The sequence below is a fragment of the Buceros rhinoceros genome, unplaced genomic scaffold, assembly GCF_000710305.1.
Source record: "Buceros rhinoceros silvestris isolate BGI_N320 unplaced genomic scaffold, ASM71030v1 scaffold19081, whole genome shotgun sequence".
NCBI classification, from domain to species: Eukaryota; Metazoa; Chordata; class Aves; order Bucerotiformes; family Bucerotidae; genus Buceros; species Buceros rhinoceros.
In genome coordinates this window covers 12,443-35,045 of record NW_010392730.1, presented here as the reverse complement: position 1 = coordinate 35,045, position 22,603 = coordinate 12,443, and the positions used below count along the sequence as shown (strand labels likewise).

At 35.2% G+C, this 22,603-nt stretch overlaps 1 protein-coding gene across 1 annotated transcript in view; it reads left to right on the top strand.

Moving 5' to 3' along the window:
• Positions 1-22,268, top strand: part of LOC104500881 (ryanodine receptor 2-like) — a gene marked incomplete at its 5' end in the record, with an annotated part of 37,103 nt that extends 14,835 nt beyond the window's left edge. The window contains 10 exons of the mRNA XM_010144606.1: positions 206-248; positions 3,709-3,842; positions 9,548-9,608; positions 10,977-11,123; positions 12,958-13,092; positions 15,423-15,579; positions 17,465-17,529; positions 18,778-18,878; positions 20,298-20,349; positions 21,619-22,268. Coding sequence (XP_010142908.1) covers positions 206-248; positions 3,709-3,842; positions 9,548-9,608; positions 10,977-11,123; positions 12,958-13,092; positions 15,423-15,579; positions 17,465-17,529; positions 18,778-18,878; positions 20,298-20,349; positions 21,619-21,714 — 991 coding nt within the window. The remainder of the gene's footprint in view (positions 1-205; positions 249-3,708; positions 3,843-9,547; positions 9,609-10,976; positions 11,124-12,957; positions 13,093-15,422; positions 15,580-17,464; positions 17,530-18,777; positions 18,879-20,297; positions 20,350-21,618) is intronic.
• Positions 22,269-22,603: the final 335 nt, after the last annotated feature.

The following is a 22,603-nucleotide window of genomic DNA, read 5'->3' as shown; positions in this document are numbered from 1 at the left end:
CTCTTTCCCAGACACTTTAACGTGGCAGGCTGAACGTCATTTGGCAACTTTCATTCCAATGACTTCACAAATGGATAACTGGCAATAGCAACAACAAAAAGCCTCTTAGATCGAAAATCAGTATGTAATTTCTGTGACATCTGAGTAACCACTGCATCTTTTCATGATCTCTGAAAATGTAATCTTGTTTATTTGTGTTTTTCAGGTCTTTTCCAAATAACTATTGGGACAAATTTGTGAAAAGAAAGGTAGGACTTATTTTTAAAAATATAGATGAAATTAAAATTTTTAATGCATGTTTTTTTCATATTTGAATTAATGTGGACTATACTTCTTTGAAATATAACTTTGATTCAGTATTCAGTTTCCATATTTACCATTTTAAAATACACAGAATTCCTTACCTCATGCTTACAACTATTTTGTGTGGTTTGGGTAGTTATTCTTTCAAACTTTTTCTACATACAGCATGTAAATACATTCATGAAGCTTTATGGAGAATTTCTGTGTACACTTGTATGTATATTGCAACATATGTAAATTGTTTTGTCTGTGTGTGTTAATGTATTTACCTCATGCACACAAAATAGGAAGTTCCTCACCCCGAAGAAGGTTAGAAAGGAATTTGGTAATAAGATAGGACAGATTGAGATGTCCAGGCACAGGGCATAGTCAGACAACTGTCCTGATCAGCAAACTATATACAACTGACCAGCATGCATCTGGTCCTTTTTGTCCCTTACCACTCTATTTTCCCACACTTCTTCCTCCCCAAATCTCCTAAATCCATCCCTTTTCCTACCTTCGTTTCCTCCATATAACATCCTATGACATGTAACATACCCTATGACATCCATCCCTGTAACATCTGTGCAATCCACAAATTGTCTTCTTTTGCCATCCCATAATGTATCCCACATCACTTGTGTTTCTTGGAAAACCAGAACTCTACAAACTTTAGGCTTGTAAAGTTGGTATACTTTTATTCAGTGCTGGGTGCACCGCCTCCTTTCCAAAATCAGTGCACAGCTCGATTATTCTCCAGCGTCTCTTTTTATGATCATGACCCTATGACATCCATCCCTGTAACATCTGTGCAATCCACAAATTGTCTTCTTTTGCCATCCCATAATGTATCCCACATCACTTGTGTTTCTTGGAAAACCAGAACTCTACAAACTTTAGGCTTGTAAAGTTGGTATACTTTTATTCAGTGCTGGGTGCACCGCCTCCTTTCCAAAATCAGTGCACAGCTCGATTATTCTCCAGCGTCTCTTTTTATGATCATGGAGTTTACATATTCATGAGATTACATCACATGCCTATTCATATGTATGACTATCCCGTTTCGCATGCAAATGTCCATCTTCTCATGCGTGCAAATGTCCATCTTTGCCTTCTCTTGGAAGCGCACGGCGCTCTGGGGTCTTCATTGTCTGCGAACTTTTCACCCGTTTCTACTGCGCATGCTCTGCTCCTCTAGGCATCACGCCAGACTACTAGACTCCAGTCGCAGACCTTATCTTCCTTCAGTTTCCCTTTCAAGGTAATTTGCACAAGAATGAGGTTAGAAGAGTCCTTGATTTCGAACAACAGCTCTTCTGTTATTTACAGCTCTGAGTTACATCTAGTTTCTTTCAAAGAAGAGAAGAAAAAAAAAAAAAAGATGAAACAAATGAAACAGCACTCCTTTCCCTAAAAGTGAAAGATAAAACAAAACAGAACCCCTTTCCCCACTTCAGTCACTTGGCAGTAACCCTCTTACTCTGAAAGATGATCTGGAGAGCTACTCCAAAAGACTCATCGTGATGGTTTCACTCCTGGACACATTGGGGCTGAAGCTTTCCTGGGACAAACCTGGGAGGGACAAGGCGAGGTGGACACCTTCACCGGGAGTCTATAATTTGGATTCCTGCCAAGGGGGCAGGGGCTTTTGTGCCCGTGTGCTCCCCTAGGCTTGAGGAGTTTGGTCTGTAATGGACTCATGACTCCTGTGGTGGCCGTGGGAGTAGCAGGGCAGGGGATTTTTTGGCCTCTCCCCAACCATTGTTTCTTTGTGGTCCATTGTGTGTGTGTGCAGATGAGCTTTTATCACATAATCTCAAAACCTCTCTCTCTCAGAAATAGTCCTCCCTAAGCAGATACTGTTAATTGTCATTTCTTACAAAGCTTATATCACATGTTTTCTAGACTTACTCTTAGAAAATAAATGTTGTGTACGTACATACCATAGTTTTCAAGAATAATAATCTTCCTAGTGCATTTGGTCAAGATTGAAAAAGAGGGTGTTGATGTTGTTGGATCAGATTTTTCCCTCCTTCACACCATTTAATGTCAATTTTGAATCACACTTTTGGAAACATTTTTAAATACTAGTAGCTCTTCTGCTTCTCTACAGTTTTAGGTCACCCTGACTCAAAAATGCTTTGAGTTGTGTATTCTTTTTGTTGTTGAAGTGTTTTTTGTGAAGTATTTTGTCTCGTATTTGTTGTTAGATACATATTTCTACCTGTATATCCAAGCAAATAGGAGGGAATAGCTTGCACAGAGTATTCAAGAAAGAAGTTAAAATTCTAGATTGCTTCTGTCAATGTAGTAGGTCAAGGAAGGTTGCGTGGGTATAAATTGTGTGGAAGATCTGTTACTTTATCTTTGACTGAAGAACTGATCTGCAGTATTTTGCAAAGCATGTTTTCCCTTATATAGATATTTATATATTTACATACTTAAATCCCTACTGAATGATCCACAGTCATGAAGCACTGTTTACTTCAGGCATATGACAAAATATGCTTTTCTCTAAAAATCTGCAAAAATGTCGATAAAAATTTAAAGCATTGCTTATTAGAAAGCTCCTAAAATAATACCTAACCTACAGGAGTCAGTCAGTTATGATTTCGTTATCTGAAATTTTGTATGATTTGAGTATTCTTTTGAAAATTAGACAGATAATATTTAGGAAGGAGCTGTTTTTTCGTGGAGAATGAGGGCAAGTAAATGTTTAGTTCCAGAAAAGTTTCTAATGAAATGTGTTAAATTTTCTAAGAAACAGATGGAGGATGGTTTGAATTCACTGAAAATCATTTTTAGCTGTAACTCTCTGTTCAAGGTCATTTGATTTCTTCATATTCTATGTCTTCACAGTTTTGTTGCATTATTAACAAAAATAGGATCAGAAAATTCTGCAGTGGAGGCAGTTAATAAATGAGGACATTTTTCATTAATATTTCCATGTGAAATACTGAAACAAAAAAAATTCCAAAATTCCAAATCAAGTTACTTAAAACACCTTTTTAAATTGAAAAAATATGGGGCTTTTAAATTTTATTTTTTCTTAAAAGGAATAACTAATAAGGATCAAATACTGTCTTTGGAAAATCTTATTTTGATCAGAGCTTTTCACATGTGACCTCGCAGTGTATGTTTTTCTGTCAGTGATGATACTGATTTAGTTATTCTCCTTCTGCTTGTTTTCTTTCCACTTCCTGATTTCATTAAATAAGTAGGCACATCTTTGACACTGACTTCTTGCCTCTATTGAATTGATTGCAGTTGAGCAATGAAGGAAGAATAGTGACTGATATAATAGACAGATGGAAACAAACAGATGAAAAATACTGTATATTTATATCTCTTGTCTTCAGAAACCAGACTAAAATCCAGCTGGTCTACCCAAATGATTTTCTCAAATATTCCTCCTCACTTTAGGTCATGGATAAATACGGTGAGTTCTATGGCCGTGACAGGATCAGTGAGTTACTGGGAATGGACAAAGCTGCTCTCGATTTTAGTGATGCTCGGGAAAAGAAGAAACCAAAGAAGGACAGCTCCTTATCTGCTGTGTAAGCATTTGCCTCTGGTTTGTGTAATTGTTTTTTCTGTTGTTGTTTGGATTTTTTTCTTTCTTTCTGGGGTTTTTTGTAAGTTAAAATCAATCATTCAAGGTTTGTCATTCAGCTTTGACTTTTCTTGTTGCTCTTTTATATATAGCTATATAAGATAAATAAATTCCTAAATTGAATGGTATAGTGAATTCATTCCGTTATATATGCAGGACATAAATGCAGGACTCTACTGTTGGGTATGATTTAGTTTAGTGTACAGCTGCTGAATGCATCACATTCCCACTGTTTTGATAGTGTCATTACAGCTGGGCTGGAAACTCATTTTCATAGTTCTCTGAGTTTAGCTCAAATGGAAGGAACGGGCAAAATCAGCACTGTGTGTTCTGATTGTAAGTGACAATGGAATAAATTTTAGTGATAGTGACAGTAACATGTAGGAATATGGATGATTAGTCTTCACATTTTTTTATAATTTGTTTTCCCTGAACTATGTATTTGCCTATCTGAGAGACAGACCTGAAAAAAAAGCCCCTGGAAATTCAGGGTAATTCCATTCCTTTTCTGTCTTGGGGGAGGGACATCCTAAGTTTTTGTAAAGCACAGCAAAAATAAAAATTGTGTTATAAAAAAAAGATACTAAATAGAATGTATTTTAACAGATAGACTTTTAATGCTACAAAGATTATAGTGTAAAGGTTTATTTATAATTTTCTTTAAAAGCAACATTTTATCAATGAGTTTGTAAGGATTATATGAGATAGACAGTGGGACCACTGGTAGATATGAATTGCATGGAAGGCGTGAGCTGATTTTTGTAAAAATGTGAACTTTAATATCCATTTCTTTTAAAGATGGATAAATAAACCTGGAGTCCATCTAATCAGTCAGGTGCAGTGTTAAGGCCCCAGAACTCTGTGACGTTGCAATACTAAATAAAATTTAATATTGTGGGAGAAGTACTTTCCAGAATACTTTCTTATCTGCTGATTTATAATAGGACCCACACTTGAGTTTAGGGCGAAAAAAATTGATTTATATTACTTCTATTATTGGAATAAAAAGAAAATGAAACTACTTTTTCTTCTCTATGTGCTCACGACTCATATTTTGAAGAAATTTCAAATAAAGTTTTTGTGAATACTCTTGAAAAAGCAGACTAAATGAAGCAGTTGGAGAAGGCTGATGAAATCCTGAATTCAGAATCAGTCCTGAAGGATGCCAGTTTTTTACCACACTGCTACCATATACTCCATTAAAACTACTCCATTAAAAAAAAAAATTACGACCTCATCCATATTTCATGTTCTCCCTAGAGAAATCATTCCATACTTATAAGACATGAATATGCTTTGGGAAAATAAACAACTATGACAGAAATTTACAGAACCATTTATATAAAATGCATGTGCTTCAGGAAGGTAATGTATTTACCTATTTACCAGTTTCAAAAATGAACACTAGTGAAGCTACTAAAATTTAGACAAATTCCAGATTTAACATTTGAAATCTATTCACAGTGTAATGAAGAGAGAGGTGGGAAAAGCATTGGAGCTGAACCTTTACTGCACCTCTTCAAGACAAAAAAAGTGGAGAATAATATGACCTGGTATAGATCCCAATTCTTGTGCCTCTGCTTCTGCATGTGCCAGCACAAGGTGGTCCAGACTAAGGCCAGACCAGATACCTATGTCTCTCTCAACATAGAAGGGAAATGGAAAATGTAGCATTTCCATTCTCAATACAAATGAACCAGGTTTTTCTTCTGACTCTTTGACCCCTAGCTCCTTCAGTTTCTGCCCTTTCCTATGGGCAAACAACCTGGGATCGTCTTCCATCTCTCTTTCTGCAAGGGGCTCAGAGCACTCTACTTGCAAGTGGCCATGTTCCTTCAGAAGCTCCTGCCCATCCCACTGATAGACTGCTGCATAAAAAATGCTCAGTGTACTGTTATATTTTAACTCTGGAATAGCCATTCAGCTTGTGGATGCAGTCATGAGCATTTTTTAAAATATGTGTATCTAAGTTGAGAAATATGTACTAAAATAATTAATTTTATATATTGCAGTATTATTTAAATATAACCAGCTAAGGAGGATGATGCCTTTGGAGCTTCACTGTAGATTAGACAGTAAAGACAGTTAAAATTTGTATGCTGGGACTGAGACAGTGCACTCTTTTTTTCCATTCAATAAGTTTCATCTCTAAGGTGGATGATGTTAAACTAGCTGCAGCATGGGTGAAGTGTATTTGAGAGAATAATATGAAAGACACAAATATGAAAGTTATTTATCAGAGGTGTTGTTATAGTGAGGATTTCCTCTCGGTCTCTTTACCTTCCTAACTGTTGTTCTGTGGTCTTTGAGCTACTTGATCAAGACAGTGATCAGCAATAAACAAGAGAATGCAGTATTGTGCATGTTTTTATTGCTTTGCTATCCTTATCATTCTTATTTTTAAGAAGTGAAGATATGGAAAAATGAACAGTTCCTTTTTCCATATAGGTCAGTATTCACATTATTTTTAGGAGCTCTACAGCTGTTGCTGTTTGTATGATATAAAATCACCTAATTAAATAGACTAGGGATGGGTTCCCCAGGTGCTGGGGTTTTTTGCCATTTCCTGAGAGAGTATTCTGACTGTCCATAAGCAGTCCTGTCCATAGTGTTTCATATATAAGACAAATATATATATATATTTGAACATATAAATAGATGGAATGTAGTCACAAGAGTATGTCTGGCATTAGAACTGAGGGGTATTGGATGAGAATAAAGAAATGAACTTGCTGCAATAATATTTTCAGAAATAAATTTCAACATGTTTTCGTTCATTTTACCACCTGAATATGTTATTGAACAGTATGAGAAACTGTTCCTACCATTCTTAACCTTTTCTTTTTTCTTATAAGACAGAGTTTTTTATTAATTCTGATTTATTTAATAACTCAGAATTGGGGCTAGAAAATTTTATAGCTTGGGGATGACAAAAACAGTATCAGCAGCTCTTAGCTGTGCTAGACTGCTGTTGGAGAAGCTGTTTGATTGTTCAGGAAGCATTCATAGCTTTGATTAAATGGCAGCATGATAGATTTATCTTTGACTCTGTGGTACCTGAGGCATAGCACAGTTTGGGGACCTTTGGGACTAGCATGATTCTAATAATTTCTTTCAAGATATGAATTTTATTATGGGTGTATCTTTCCACCACTGCAAACTTGAAAGCCCGTTAGAGAAAACCCTCACAGCTTTTATTTCTCTAGTGTATGTAGTTTGTTGTACAAATATCACCCCTGCAATCCTAATCAGACGGTAAATGTAACACAATGACTATGGCCTGAGTCACCATGGAAGAAACTCAGGTGAAACCTTAGGCTTTAGTTTCTACAGAAGGGAATAATGAAGCAAAATGAATTGCTGACCGTGCCATCAACGTGCCTAGTAAACTGTGATCAACTCTCATTCTTTAAAACAGCTTTGTGCCACCTTATGAGAAGATTTAGATTTATTAACCTAGTCATTTGTTATTTTTGCACAGGTAAAAAAAAAAAAAACAAGTGAAATGGTAAAAAAGAAAATTAAAGTCTGATGAATTTTGTTTACCTAGATAACAGACTTTAGAACTCACCTTTAGTCTCTGTGCTTATGTCATTTTTGTCTTTACAGAGCATTAATAATACAACTGTGCTCTTTTACCTGCTCTGAGCTGAATGTATAGTCTTGTGGAAGTTCAGTGAAGGCAGAAAAGTATAATTCACTGTGAATAAAGGGTAAAAAAAGTGACCCTAAATGAGTTACTGTATCAACTAAGTGTTTTCTGCATAGAAGTAAGATGTATATATGAAATATCTGCCATATTTAAATTTGAGAGTAAAGGTCAAATCTTTCATAAGTCAGAAGAATTTCACTACATTTCTTCTACTTTTCCCTTTTTGTTCAAGTAGACTAATGAACTTCAGAAGGAAAAATTAATTCTTAATTAAAATAGGTTGTAGGCTATTTGGAGTAGAGTCTTGATCTAAGCTTGATTCAATGTTTGGTTTTGTTTTGTTTTTTTTCAGTTACAGTAACTCCCCTTTTATCTACGTAATGTTTATACTATTATACAGGAGGTTCAACTTGAGTCTTTTGACTTCTATTTTCATGTGTAAAAGTGGTGTTAATTTTCATTTGTGTTAAAGACTAAATACTGGTGCATATAATGCAAGTAGGAGATTGATATTTTGATGACAAGTATTCTTTGTGAGTATGATATCAAATAAAACTTATTCAAATAATGCTTTTATGTGGTTAATGGCTCTGGCTATGCAAGTAAGAGTTTTGGAAATCAGACCTTGATTGACCAGAGTTTAACTCTTGATATTCCATCTACAGCCTCATGCAATTCCACCTAAATACCTGGCACAGGAGTACTACGTGCTTTCTTTTATGGCAGGTGTATGACACGTGCCAGCATTATTTCTGCTTGTTTAGTCATTGTCAAAAACTGTTCTCTTTCAGGAACACTGAATTCACTCACATTTTAAGGATAAAAGTAGGACGGATGTAATTTTTCATGCTATTATTTATATTAGTTCCTGAATTGTGATCCAGGTTTCGAATTTTTTTGTGTGCGTCAATATAATACAGATGATCCAAACCTTTCCAAAAAGAAAAAATCAAAACCTAGAGAGGACAAGATAGTTACAAGGAAAATGGTATACGCCTTATTTGGTAAAATAGTTGTAAAGAGGGGGAAAAAATGCTTTAGACAAATTAATAGGTTTAACTGTAGCGCAAAATACGTAGCCTAAAGTTGAGGCATTTTGTATTGATAGAGGAGAATTAATACCTAATAGTATTAATAAAAGAAATGCAAGGGAAAAATTGGGGAGAATAGTTTGTAATATCAGTCTGTACAACAGGAAAGTTTGTTGAAGAGAGGACAGCAGTAGAAGAGGCTAACTGGCTAATATAGCAAACCTAATATAACAGAACTGTGGAAGAAGCTGGGAACCCAGGCCTGGACCCAGTGCTGAGTTAGAGGGGAAGGATCACCTCCCTTGATCTGCTGGCAACGCTCCTCCTCATGCAGCGCAGGGTACCATTTGCCTTCTTTGCAGTGAGGGTGCATTGCTGACTTATATTTGGCTTACTGTCCACCAAGAATGCCAGGTCCTTTTCTGCAAAGGCTTTTAATACACATTTCTCTTTCATTCATATTTTTTCCTGATATCAGTGGGAAAAGCAAAGGACACAAGCTTTGAGATTCATTTCACCTCACTTTGTCTGTTTTTAATATCATCTAATTATATCACCCGAGGCATGCTGTCATAATTAATGGTAAAGAATTGGCATTTTGGGGTGCAAATTCTCTGACCTTTTTTGACACCTGCTCTAGGCTTAGATGAGTGACATTTAAAAAAATAAAGTATCTTTTTTCTCCGTGGAGTATAAAGACAGTTCATGTCACTCGTATGTGATGACATTGTAAATATCAAGCAGCATTAGGTCTGATGAATCCAAACCAGTATTTATTAATTTGTTTTTCAGCTTTTTTTTTTTTCTGGACAGGCCCATTCCAGAATAAAGTGTGAATTAGAACAAGGTTCTGATATATTTCAGCTTTTGAAGAAATAGATCAACAGTTGTCTCCTCTGTTTATATGACGATACACTTCCTACAGATTGTGTTTTGATATAAAATGCAATGTCTTTATTTTTACAGGCTAAATTCCATTGATGTTAAGTATCAGATGTGGAAATTAGGAGTTGTTTTCACTGATAATGTAAGTTTATTAGTGTGTATATATATGTATACATATGTATGTATTCACCTAAAAAGCAATATGTGCTTGTTAACCCAATGTGCTTCAAAGGGAGGTGAGAAATACTCTGGGTTGTATTTAATTTACTACATGGGTAAAGAAAATCTTGGAGGCTTAAAAAGACTTTGCTAAAATCTTTTCTTCCCAGTTACACAGATACTAGTTATAGAACCTCAGTCATTTCCCACCCCTCTTCTGATATACTTTATGCAGGAGCAATGAGCAAGCACTGCACTGTGGAATTAGAAAACTTACTATATAAATTCTAATTGTTGTTTTCATATTGTGCATAAACTTTATGAACTCTTGAATATTCCTGGAGCACAGTCAGATTGGTATAGTTAATGTATGTGGAACTGCTAAAATTTGTATCACCTAAAGTGGTAGTAGGATGTGACACAGAATAAGGCTGATGGTTTTAATAATTTGAAAAAAATAGTCTTTAAAAATAACAAATAAAGGAATGATAAACAAGACTACTAAAATATGTTGCAGTTTAAGGAGTCATACACAATATTATTATTAATAGTCTTAGGATTATTGCTTGCCTGACTCAGCTTATTTAACTGGTGGAAAAATGGATGGGGAAAAAACAGTTTTGGCATTAGGACTGACAGAGAATGAAAGTGCAATCTGACTTCAGCTGCGAAGTGTGGATCAATAAGTCCCTAGGTCTACAGACAGCACGATCTGTAAAGAGTTAGAATTTGTTCAGGATTATTTTTTTTTTTCTAAGGGAGCGACTGTCATTTGTCTTAAAAGTATGTACTTGTCTCTAAGTCCAATAAAAATTAAGTGATAGAGGAAAAGAAGCAATAAACATCTGCAGTAATAATTGGTAAACTGCTTGAATAATACTTGCTTGTTTAAGTAGTAGTTTTAGTAGTTTGAATTAATGATAAATTCTTTTTGTTGCTCTCAGAGTCCTGCATTTGTCATTAACCACCTTAAACTTTAGGGCTTTAATATTTTAATGTAATTATTAAGAAATCCATAAACAAAGAATCATTTAAATAAGAAAAAACTTTTTACATTAGAAACATTAACAAATAGGGGTTTAGCAATTTCAAAATTAGTTTCTGCAAATGAAAATATAGAATATGTAAATTTTTACCACGTCTTGTGAACTCTGTAATTGCTGATTTAATATTTTTGCAAAAGGAGAAAATTCTCAAAGAACTCTAGCAATTTCCATGGAAAACAGAGAAATTGTTTCCTATTTAAAGTAAAGCAGACTCAAGCAATTTCTAACTTTGCTTAGTGTTTTGAATTCAGCTAAAGTTGATAGTCATGAGTTTTATTTTGTGATGTACTTGTTTTTTCTGCTAGTCTTTCCTTTACCTAGCGTGGTACATGACCATGTCAGTCCTTGGCCATTACAACAATTTTTTCTTTGCTGCTCATCTCCTTGACATTGCAATGGGATTCAAGACGTTACGAACTATACTGTCTTCAGTGACCCACAATGGCAAACAGGTATCAACTGTCATCTCTTTTCGGCTTTTCTCCTTAAGGAGTACACAGGAAAGATCACTTCATGACTTTAATCAGCATCTCTACAGATTGACAACAGAATTGTTCTTTCATCATGAATTGTAGAACTTGGGTTAATGGGGAAACTAGGCAATGGAAGTTATAAACATAAGAAAACATGACTAGCATGCATGACTGACAGTCTCTGATTTTTTTTCGTGATTTGTCTGAAGAAACGTCCAGTTGAGACGCAATTACTCTTTCTGCTAGAGAACTGTTTGAGAAACTCAGCTCTTTGACGATAAGAACTCTTTTCTTAAAGAAGCTATAAAGTCTGAAATTGCATTTCTGAATTAAATAAAATAACTAAGGTTTTTCATCTACTGAGATCTGTTGTAGAAATGATAATTAATGTAACCTGTGACTTAGTGTTCCCCAAGACTGATGGCCTTCCTAGTTCAAAAGACTTTTGTAAACAATTTTTAATGATGAAAAAATCCCATCCTTTGTCTGCTTAGATCTTCCAGTAAGACAGTTTATATAATTCTTATTCAAGTGGGCAGGGAATGGTAACATAAAGGTCTTCTCTGTTGTGTGTACTAATGTGCTATTGTAAGATGGGACTTCGGTTCTCGCTTAATACAGTGTAGGTGCTTTAGAATTCTGGTGGTGAGTGCCATTTCCAAATTCATTAGTAGCATGATATTTATGGGTTTTTTGCTTTTATTCATTTTTGTTTTAAGCAAGTTTGTTACTGGAGAAACATAAAATCATTAGCATTGATTTTCTATAAGTGCAAAGGTTGATTGATTTAATTTAATTTGGCCTTCAAATGCACTATCCTTGTCAATACTTCTTAGGAAGTAATACGCGTTTAAATATGCACACTACATATTTTAAAACAGCTAGTGAAGCACATGGAGAAGACTTAAGTATGAACTTCCCTTGACAAACTGTTATTTGTTTTAATTTATATGGCAAACTTAATTTTCATGAGTACAACATAAACTATGTCTTGAAAAGTTATAGAAATCAGCATACTGCATCCTTTGCCTTTTAAATAACGGAATTTATTAAATGCTTAATTCTGTTTTCTTAAAAGAACAAAAAAGCAATAAAAAAAAAATCAGTCTGCACCTGAAATAGAAGGCAGAAGTATTCTGCATTTTAAAAATAGTCCTGAAGTTTTAGCAAATTGTCTCTGAAGTAAGGAGGCATTATTTATGATAAGGTACTTTTTAGGTCTGGCAGCTATGCAAGTGAAATATCATTTTGCAGAATATTACAGTTCACCTCCAGCTGTTTTCTATAAAGCTCAAGGCAAAATTTTAATGATCTGCTGTTGAGCAGTGGGGTCTTTGTTGCTGCTTCTCTGAAGTAGATATTAAAATATTAGGAACATATTTGGTGTTTAATAGATGTAAACAAAATCATTTCAGTATTAAATTGGTAAAAATACTATATTGCAATTATTTAATAGGTGATATTAAAAGTAGTACCATTACTATTAGGTAGTAAACTTTCAGATATTTTTGTCTGATTATGTGGGTCTAATGGATTGTTTCATTGTGTATGTATCCACTAGATTTTGCAAGATTTGTCTTTGTAATTGTGTTTAATTTTCCTTCAAAATAAAACAGGTGAAATGCACAATCTTTGTGTGAAAATATGCCTATCTATTACCAGATATTATAAAGACATGCAGAGACAAAGTAAAGAAAGTTTGCCTTCTGCTAGTACATATAGATTATTGTTACTGTCCTTCTCTTCAGCAAAGAAAATTTTATAGCATAATTTTGTGGTGATGTTATACCCACTCTATAATTTTGTTTTCCAGCTTGTCTTAACAGTGGGTTTACTGGCAGTAGTAGTATACTTGTATACAGTAGTGGCATTCAATTTTTTTCGCAAGTTCTACAATAAGAGTGAAGATGGTGATATGCCAGACATGAAATGTGATGACATGCTAACAGTAAGTCTTATTTTGCTTTCTGGATTTTTTTTAAACTGTTATGTTTCTGTCCTGACCTTCTGGTAATTCCTATTCTTACAGATGTGTTATTATCCAGCAACAATAAAGACTATAATTGAAGGCAAAGGAAGAAATTTAATGATCATCCCTAATAACTAGATATACCCTGTATGTGTTAAACACATCTATAAATGAGTAGAAGAAATGTGATGATATTTTTCACTGTAATCTCTCAGAAAATGAAAAACAACTGCAAGCTGTGAAGTTGAGCTGAGTCAAAGGGCAGTACTTCTGAATTTTTAGTTTCTGTGGGCCATTCAGGAGGATTGTCAGTTTATAGACAAGGACTTTCAGAAGAAATTTAGTTACTGAAATACTTGTTTAAGCTTGGAAATCCTTCAATTTCCCTTAGCATGAATTGCCATGATTATCTTCAATTGGCAATTTTGTTACTGAAATGTCTCCTGTGCTCAGAACCACTGAAAATTATTTTGGACTTACTGAGACAGTGCCAGGCTTTACCATTTTGGATGGTAGGTAGAGCTTAAATCACGAAGAATTTCTAAAATGCATTGCCATTTATGGCCTTCTAAGAGCAATCAAGTACCCCAAGTTAAATATATTTCAGTATGTTATGCAATATGAATCACTTCCAGGGAACTGACAGCATTTAAAAACCCAGTAATTAGGTACACGCTGGAAGCAGACTAGTATGACTATTTTTTTGTGCAGTTTGGGACATTCAGTACGAGAAAGACATAGGCAAACCAGAACATAAATCAGCAGAGGGCTGTTAAGTTGTCAGATGCTGAGGGAATTGTTGCTTGTTTGGTCCAAAGAAGAGAAACCTCTGTGTGTGTGTAGAGTGTGTGTAGAGTGTGTGTGGGGGTGTATAAGAACAGCTCCCCAGTGCCTGCAGAGGTTATTGGGAAGACAAATCCAGGCTCTTTACAGCACTGCATAGGAAGACACCATGGACATAAAGTGGGTAAAGTTGTTCTGACTGAGGACAGCCAAGCAGTGGGTCAAGCTGCTCAGGGAGGTTGTGCATCCTTAGAAGGTTGTAACAACCTGACTGGATAATGCCCAGAGCAATTTTATCAAAGCTTGTAGTGGACCCTGCTGGGACTAGGATTTGGACCAGAGACCTCCTGAAGTCCCTTCTGACCTGATCTACTCTGTAATTCTCTTAAAATACACTTACAGAAAGTGTAATAATAGTGTTATTATTGCATAGCAGTATGTAGTATCGGACAGGAATGAGTTAGAATAACGTGATATACTACAAAATTAGGACATTTTCTGTAAAAGCAGTAAGACTTGCAATGCGATGTTAAAAAATAAAAATATTTTTTCTGTACTTTTATTTTTATTTTTAGAAATAGAAAAATAACTTTTAAAACTTCTTAGATAACTAACACTACATTTATTCATTAAATAATGACTGACCTTCAATGGTGAAATAGAAACTATCTCTAAAAATTGTTATGTTTTTCAGCCCGTGGTCACTCAGCGTTGTATGTTGCTATATCAGTTTCTTATATAGGGGATTTTGGAGTAAGTGTGGCATAGAAGTAAAATAATGGATTTTTTTTATTAGGTTTTAGGAGTTGTTGTTATTCTCATCACTACTTTTTGATACAGTAAGAACCCTGGACCTGTATTTTTTACAAAAAAATTTTTCTTCTGTAAAGAAAAAGAACCAATCTCCTGCTCCAGAACTTTAGGAGTGATATCATAGTTTTCTATTAAATTATAGCATGATCAACTGGAAATTTTGCATTGTCAGCACCCCCCATAACTAAACTGAGAGATCTATTATAATACTTTTCACGTCACAGTTTTATAGCATGTCTCAGACTTTTCCATCATTTTCCTGTCCCCTGCACAAACATTCTCAAAGGTTTTTTGTTTGTTTTTGTTTTGTTTTAATTTTTCTTTGAAACACCAAAGATGGGTGAAGTAATTCACTTTTGAGCTAGGGAAATGGCAAAGGAGATGGCTGTGGTGGTAAAGGTGTTTGCTATTGCGCAGTACTGAAATGATTGTACCTGAACCATGATGTGCAGCTGGGCTTGGGGTGTTTGAAGCTTTGATCTTTTGGAACTGCTACATAGTAACAGAACATGAAATACTGCAGCTTCAGCTGCCCACCAACAGTCCGCCTCCCTTGGAAATACACATAGTCTCAGAGGGGAGAAAAAGAGGACTTGACGTAGTATAGCTGCTAGACTATAGACGGGATCCGCCAATTACTCAGTTTGTAGCAGTGGGTATTTTCACTTTTAGATGCAGTCAAACTTCTCATCCCTTTGTTTTATGTTTTTTAGTGCTACATGTTTCACATGTACGTTGGAGTACGTGCAGGTGGAGGCATTGGTGATGAAATAGAGGATCCAGCAGGAGATGAATATGAAATCTATCGTATTATCTTTGACATCACTTTCTTCTTCTTTGTGATTGTCATCCTGCTTGCAATTATTCAAGGTATCTGTTTGTAACCCATGGTGAGCCTGAAAGCATTATTTCGCTGTATAAAGATATTAGTGCTACAGTGATCACACACCTAGGATTCAACCTAGGACACGAGGGCAGGTCATGAAGCACAGATTTATATAGTAAATTACACCCAGCTGTCTTTTATCCATATGCTGTTCTTCCTTGTCTCTGTAAACTCAGTAGGCGCTAACTGGATCAGAGAAATCCAAAAAAGCTCTCTGCTGTAACAATACTGGTATCGCAACAGCTTCTGTCTTCTCATTGCATTTTCTAAAAGCCTCCTGTAAATGGTCCTATAAAAGAGAGGTGATTAGAAGTCTTAGGGCATACCTTAAAATTGACTTTCAAGGTAATCCACCTTTTGTGAGCTGATGTGGACAAAATCAGTAGGGGGTGCTGTCAGTTTTCCCTCTGCCAGCATCTAATGATCTTGACTGTCTGACAAATCTGCAGATAGATGGAAATGGTGTGAAAAATGAAACATAACTTTAAGAAGTTTAATCTTTTCTTATATAAAAACCTCTGGTTGGTGCAATGCCTGCTTATATGAATAATGTCAAAGAGTAAAGAAAGGTGCTTGATATGTAACAGCCTTAGTACATCCTGATTAATGACAATGGCACGTCGGCTGCCATCAGGTTAGTTTCTGAATTTGAGTGAAACTATTTGACTGATAGTGTGGCTCACTGTTGTAATCTGCAAAGTGGATACTGAATTTTGGGAAGTCAGGTTTTTTTCTATTATGTCTGTATTAATAATGTTTAAAGTTTTTACCTAAACCATGTAAAAGTCCCATCTGTTTACATATTATACCTTCAAAAGTTTTTCAAGTATGCCCAGAAGATTATCTTTTATTAAATTAACACACATTAACACACGAATTAACAGAAGTATAGTATTGATTTTGAAAGAAACATGCTGTGATTTTTGCTAGGTCCAGTTGCTGCTATACATAGTGATACTTTATTGCTTTCTGTCTAATAGTTAGCTAAATTATCATGATTTTGACAACAGCAAGGGTGCTTTCTCACTGCCTACAAGGAAATTCAGAAGGCGACTCTGAGCTTGTGGTAAATTGTTTGTAACTCTTACTCAAGCAACAAGTTTTTTAAAGGGCTTGAGGAGGGTACAAGATTTTTTATAGCCTGAAGTGGCATATCTTACTGTTTTTTCATTCTGTGACTGAGGAGTAGAGGCCTTAGCTGTCAAGCTTTGACTACAATTCTCATGTGGTAGCCAGCAGTTTTACAGCCCAGTACTGTCCATAATGATTATGGCATTTATCCATACTTATATTGGTGTAAGTGAAGGGAGAATCATAAAAAATTTATAATATGAGCCATAGAGCCTGTGGTGTATTTTCTTCTTCTTTCCATATCTCCCTGAAATGACCCCTTAATTCTGTACAGCTCTGTCGGTGGAATCTTGTACTACATGACAGCCATAATGAGAGAGGTTGCAAAGAGCTCTGGGCCTCTTTGCATCTGCCATGTACTAAATACCCAAACTCTGTTAAAAGTACAGTAGTATTCTATCTATAGTAAAGCCTCTATCTCTGTAAAACCGTGTGTCTTCATGGACCAGATCAAGATTAGAGCACTGTGAACAGAACAGAAGTCTGCTTGTCTGGTTTTATAATTCCACGTGGAAGTGCCAGCCATGTTACTGGTAGCCATTTTCTTTGACTTGCTCATTTTTTTTTCACATATTGATTTTTTGTTGTGGTCTTTGGAATGTATATTGGCTTCTATTATTTCTGCACAAGATTCTTGTTTAACACTCTTTGTCAGAGTTAGTTATCCCTGGATTTCCAAATATACTTTATTGTGGTTCTGTTCTTGGACACTAACTATCATTTTAACTTAAACCCTAGGCTTAATTATTGATGCTTTTGGTGAGTTAAGAGATCAGCAAGAGCAAGTTAAGGAAGACATGGAGGTAAGAGCAATCAATTGCTGAACCATACCCTGTTTTCAGGCTTCATTAATACCTGTTTTAAAATGTGATCTTCCTAGTGGACAGGGTTTTTTAAACTAAGAGGAAAATGCAGTTTTCATGGTTCAATATTATACAGTGTCCTGGATGAGATTCTGCTCTCACATGTCAGTTCATTAAATGGAACTAATAACTGAGATACCTTTTTAACTGACTTTCTTTTTTATCAAAATATAAGATCTTACGTAAGTAGTTCTGTTAGTACACAGTATTATTCTTTTTACACAATATTAAGAAGAGAAAGCTGTTAGCATTCAGATTCTGAATAGCATTTACCACTCTTTGCTGCCTCCTGTGAATGAGGTATGCTACGCTCTGACAGGTGCTAGCTGTTACCTTGCATGTCTTTTTGCATGGGAGACACATCCAGGTTGTCTAAGTTGATATTTTGCTCTAAGCATATTTTAGATTTGTTTGTCAATTCCTAGTATGATTTTTTTTTAATACCTCTAGGTTAATTGTGGCCGGTTTTTTGTTGTCCATGATAAATTAACAAAAATTCGGACAAAAATCCTAACAGTTAATTTTGTCATGACTTCTTAAAGTTTAGACTAACCCGTGTCTTTGTTTTTGTAAACAAAAAAACTTTTTGTACATTGCTGTATATTATAACGAGTTACATGTCTGTGACTGTTTAAATCTTTTGGAGCTTCAGACTAGAGGTTTCTAACACAGGATGCTAACACTGTTATGTTCATCTGAGATGTAATTTTCTTTGGTTAATCTATGTATGAAATTATCAAGTACTTGGTGGTTTTCTATTCTGTTGTTTGACTGTGAGAACTCAGGAGAGTATTGCAAGCCTACTGGGTTTTGTCATCTAAACTTGGAGCATATTCAGTTTCAGCTGGACAAGCACAACGTGGCATTGAGTGTTGCAGTGTTAAAGGAAAAAAAATTGGCCTTGACTGTTGTATACCACCCTTTCTCCGGATACCTGTTCACATACAGCTGGCAAAGATTTTTTTATTTCTTCTTGAACAGTAAGAAGCTATTCTGATGGCAGTTAAACTTCTATTTGAGTGTTTTGGCTGAGGTATCGAGTCCCAATCGTTAAAAGAAAAGCTTTTCTGTTCAGTTCATATTATACAGGATGCATTGCCATTTTCAAGAAAATTGTTACATCTTTATTGGTCTTTTCTCAAAGTGGGGTAGGAGTATATATAAAGTGCTCTATATTCTTTCTTTTAGACAAAGTGCTTTATCTGTGGAATAGGAAATGACTACTTCGATACAGTGCCCCATGGCTTTGAAACACACACGCTACAGGAGCACAACTTGGCCAACTATTTGTGAGTACAGTAAAAATGAACTCTGCACTAACTTGTGACCCTTGCAGGCTCTGCAAGTACCTGATTAGCTCTCTTGCATAAGTAAGAATCAGTGCTGTTTGGCTTGAATATATAATTCTGTGGCAGTGGGAGCAGGAAAAGAACAAAGTTTCCAGCTTCATTGTGATACACCAAGTTTGTGTGAACTATGAGATGGAAACCAGGAACTTAGTATGTGGCTGTGGAGGCGTTGTAAAATTCAACATGTGTTGAGTTTTACAGTGTGTTGTGTAAGGTACAGGGGAACAGTATGACCTGGCCTGGAGAATGATGGAGAGTGCATAAGCAAAGGAGTAAGGCAAAAGAGGGAACGCATACCTTGGAAAAAATATTTTGAGCGGGGTGCTGAGGCTGGCTAGTAGAACCTGGGACAAAGTAAGGTAGAGGGAATGGAATAAGATGCTAAAGAAGGGAGGGATCAGACCAAGGGCATCAAACCCACCTTTGGAAAATCCAAGCAGAGCATCAGTGACCATTAAACCTGGTCTTTTTAAATCTAGAAATATAATAATTTATCAGGTCCACAATCATTGTATAGTACTGCTCCTCTCCTGTCAAATGCATATGAAAATCCATTGCCAAAGTGTAATTTATACTAGAACTGTCAGTATGGAGTGATGGATGAAATGTGACTTTTTGTCTATAAACTAGTGTACTGTATGTGCACAAAATATTGAGAAGGTAAAGTTAAACATCCTTATAAAGAACTTCCACCTGAAAAACAAGCTGTGCATCATTCTAATGAAATGATTTTTGATATTTTTTCACATGATTATATTTTGTATTTTTACGTATGTTTGGAGAGAATGTCTATTATGAGTGAAATTTTGAAATCATCACTTAGTGACTGTCAGGTATCTCAGAACACCAAGACTAAACTATTTTTAAAATTATAAGTTCTTTTCTGCTCATGTTGATCTTGAGTTACATACACTAGTAAAATATCCCTAACCTGTAATTTCAGTAAGAGGAATCTCTCGTTCATCTTTACCATTTCTTACAAATTGTGGGAAGAGGGGGAAAAAAAGTTACAGTGACTATTCTCTGTCTACTTTGGAGTTCATAGGCAAGAAAAAGTCTATTACAATTTTCAGATTAGAAAGCTTAGAAAATCTTCATTTAAACTGAGTTGCTATTTACTGTAAGTCAAACTGAACCTCTTGCATTTTAGCATTCTATTAATTGAAGAAAAAAGTGAATGTCAACACTGTCAGGAAAGTAGATTTAATGTGCCTGAAAGTATTATCATAAATAGAACTCTGGAACTTGTAAGCCCATGAACAGCATTATCACTGTACATGCTGAAAAATATCCATTCATCTGTGGGTTGCCCAGTGTTTCCAAATACTGTATTCATAAAAGCTGTTTCTTTGTTTGTAGGTTTTTTCTGATGTATCTTATTAATAAAGATGAAACAGAGCATACAGGACAGGTAGGTTGAACAACTCTATGAATGTCAGCAGTTATTTTAGTATCAGTCTTAATAAAAATCATTCAGGCTGGTCACAACTAAGAGTATTCTAACAAATAGCCCCTGTATGACAAGTAACTTAATTTTTATTCTTCAAAAAATTCTTACAACTTTGGTTGTTTAATGTTAGATTGAGTATCAATTCTATAGTATTCTCTACTCCTATTTTGTTATCTGACCTGTTATTCTTAAATTGTTACTTCCACAAAATATAAATACAGACTATGAACAAAAATAATGATAAGCAGAACATTTAAGCATTCTGTGAGAGCAACACTCTTATTTTCTCCCTGTTGATTCTTTTCTAATAGTCTTTGTCCTTTATTATTATCTATATCTATATCTATATCTTATTATATATGATCCTCTATATAGGACATTCCTGGATAAGTCCATGTGAAAGAGTTTGAACATACATTTAAAATTAAACCTGTGAGAGAATTTTTCCCTGGACGGTTCTTTGCTGTTATTCTTTCCAACTTCTGATACTTCCTTCAACTTCCTTATATATAGTTAAAATCAGTAAAAAAAAAAGTATCAGATTTACAGACTACTGTTTTTTTTCTAGTCATAGTCTTGCAGATGACTAAGCAAACGTTCCTGTGTTGCAGATCAGAAAACAAAAAACATGAAAAGCATCATATACATAGCCCTACAGATTTGGATCAGAGGGATGATTTGTTACATATCTGTGGTTTCTGAACTCTGATGCATGTCTTGGGCAGTTATAAGCATCTTCTTTGCATAAACCTCCAAACAAATAATCAGAAAGTAAAGCAAAACCATACCAGCAGTGATTCAGAAAGTATTGCTCTTCTAACAAATACCTGTAAAGGCCTTTTTTTTTTTTTTAACGTATTGTGTGTAGGCATGTTTTGAAATGACTTGCAGAAATTCAGTCACATTTCTATGACAGAAAATACTCTGCTTACCATGGTATTTGTCTCATGATCAGCTGTAACTGAGCTTTACAGTGCTCCTATATGTCCAATAAGAACTAAACTATGTGGCTCTCTTCTGTTTGTTTCTCTAGTGCTTTTTGACTAGGTGAGAAAAATCTAAAAGCTCTTCTAAACTGTTCAAACTCATTGACACGATTTTTTAGATTGATGTTTAACAACCTGATACTCAGAGAACCAAAGAAGTGTAGTAGTATATAAATTCAAAAAAAGGTCATGGTTGGTGCTTTATTATGGAATCAAGTTAAAATATTTAAACTGTTTCTTTCAGGAATCTTACGTATGGAAAATGTATCAAGAACGATGCTGGGAGTTCTTCCCTGCTGGTGATTGCTTCCGAAAACAATATGAAGACCAGCTCAACTAAGCAGAGATAGGATTTCCAGATGAAAATATGTCCATGTGTTTCCCAACTCTTTTGGGAATGTCTAACAGATTTCTTAAATCCCCAAAGCTCTGAGCTTTTTGGAGCATCGAAGCTCTATTTTTAATGACCCAACTGCACTTTTATTTTCTTGCGTATTTGCTTTGAGAACTCTGGAGTAAAGAACAGTGAAAAAATAACAGCAACTCTGGAAAACAAACCAACCACTTGCACACACAAAAGATATCCCTATACATAACATGCACACATAAGAAGAGACTTGAGACAGCTTATATCTGAAACTGCCAGATGATGCCCTTGTCTATAAGATCACACATGGGTGACATGGTAGCAACACTCACTCAATCTGTTTATTTCATCACTCTGGAAGGAACTATACGTAGTTCGCAGAGCACTGTAAAAGTTTGTTGTGGACACTGTTGTGGGGAAATAGTGCCTTACTATATGTGGGTTGAGCTATGCAGAAGATGAGTAAATGATGACATCTTTTTTTTTTTTCTTTATGTCTTTTCTTTCTTCCAGGTTAATATTTATTTTGTGGTTTGGTGGGTTTGAGAGGAAGGGATTTGATTGTGCACGTCTTTTTCATAAGACTGGAGTGTTTCAGGACAAGATTAGGTTATTGTCATCCAGTTCATTTCACACTTACCTTCCTCTTTAGCTTTTGCTCTTATTTTGGTAATGCTCTGATACAACACTGCAACTTTATGAAATCTTTGTATGAAAACAAGACTGCAAAAAACACTTTAACAAGAAATGTTTCATTGCATGTTTATTATGCAAGTTTAAAACAATCAAGAAAACAACCTTCAGAAGCAAGTTGATCAACATGAAAAAACATTCACAGTAATTATATCCATAGTAATAAAGT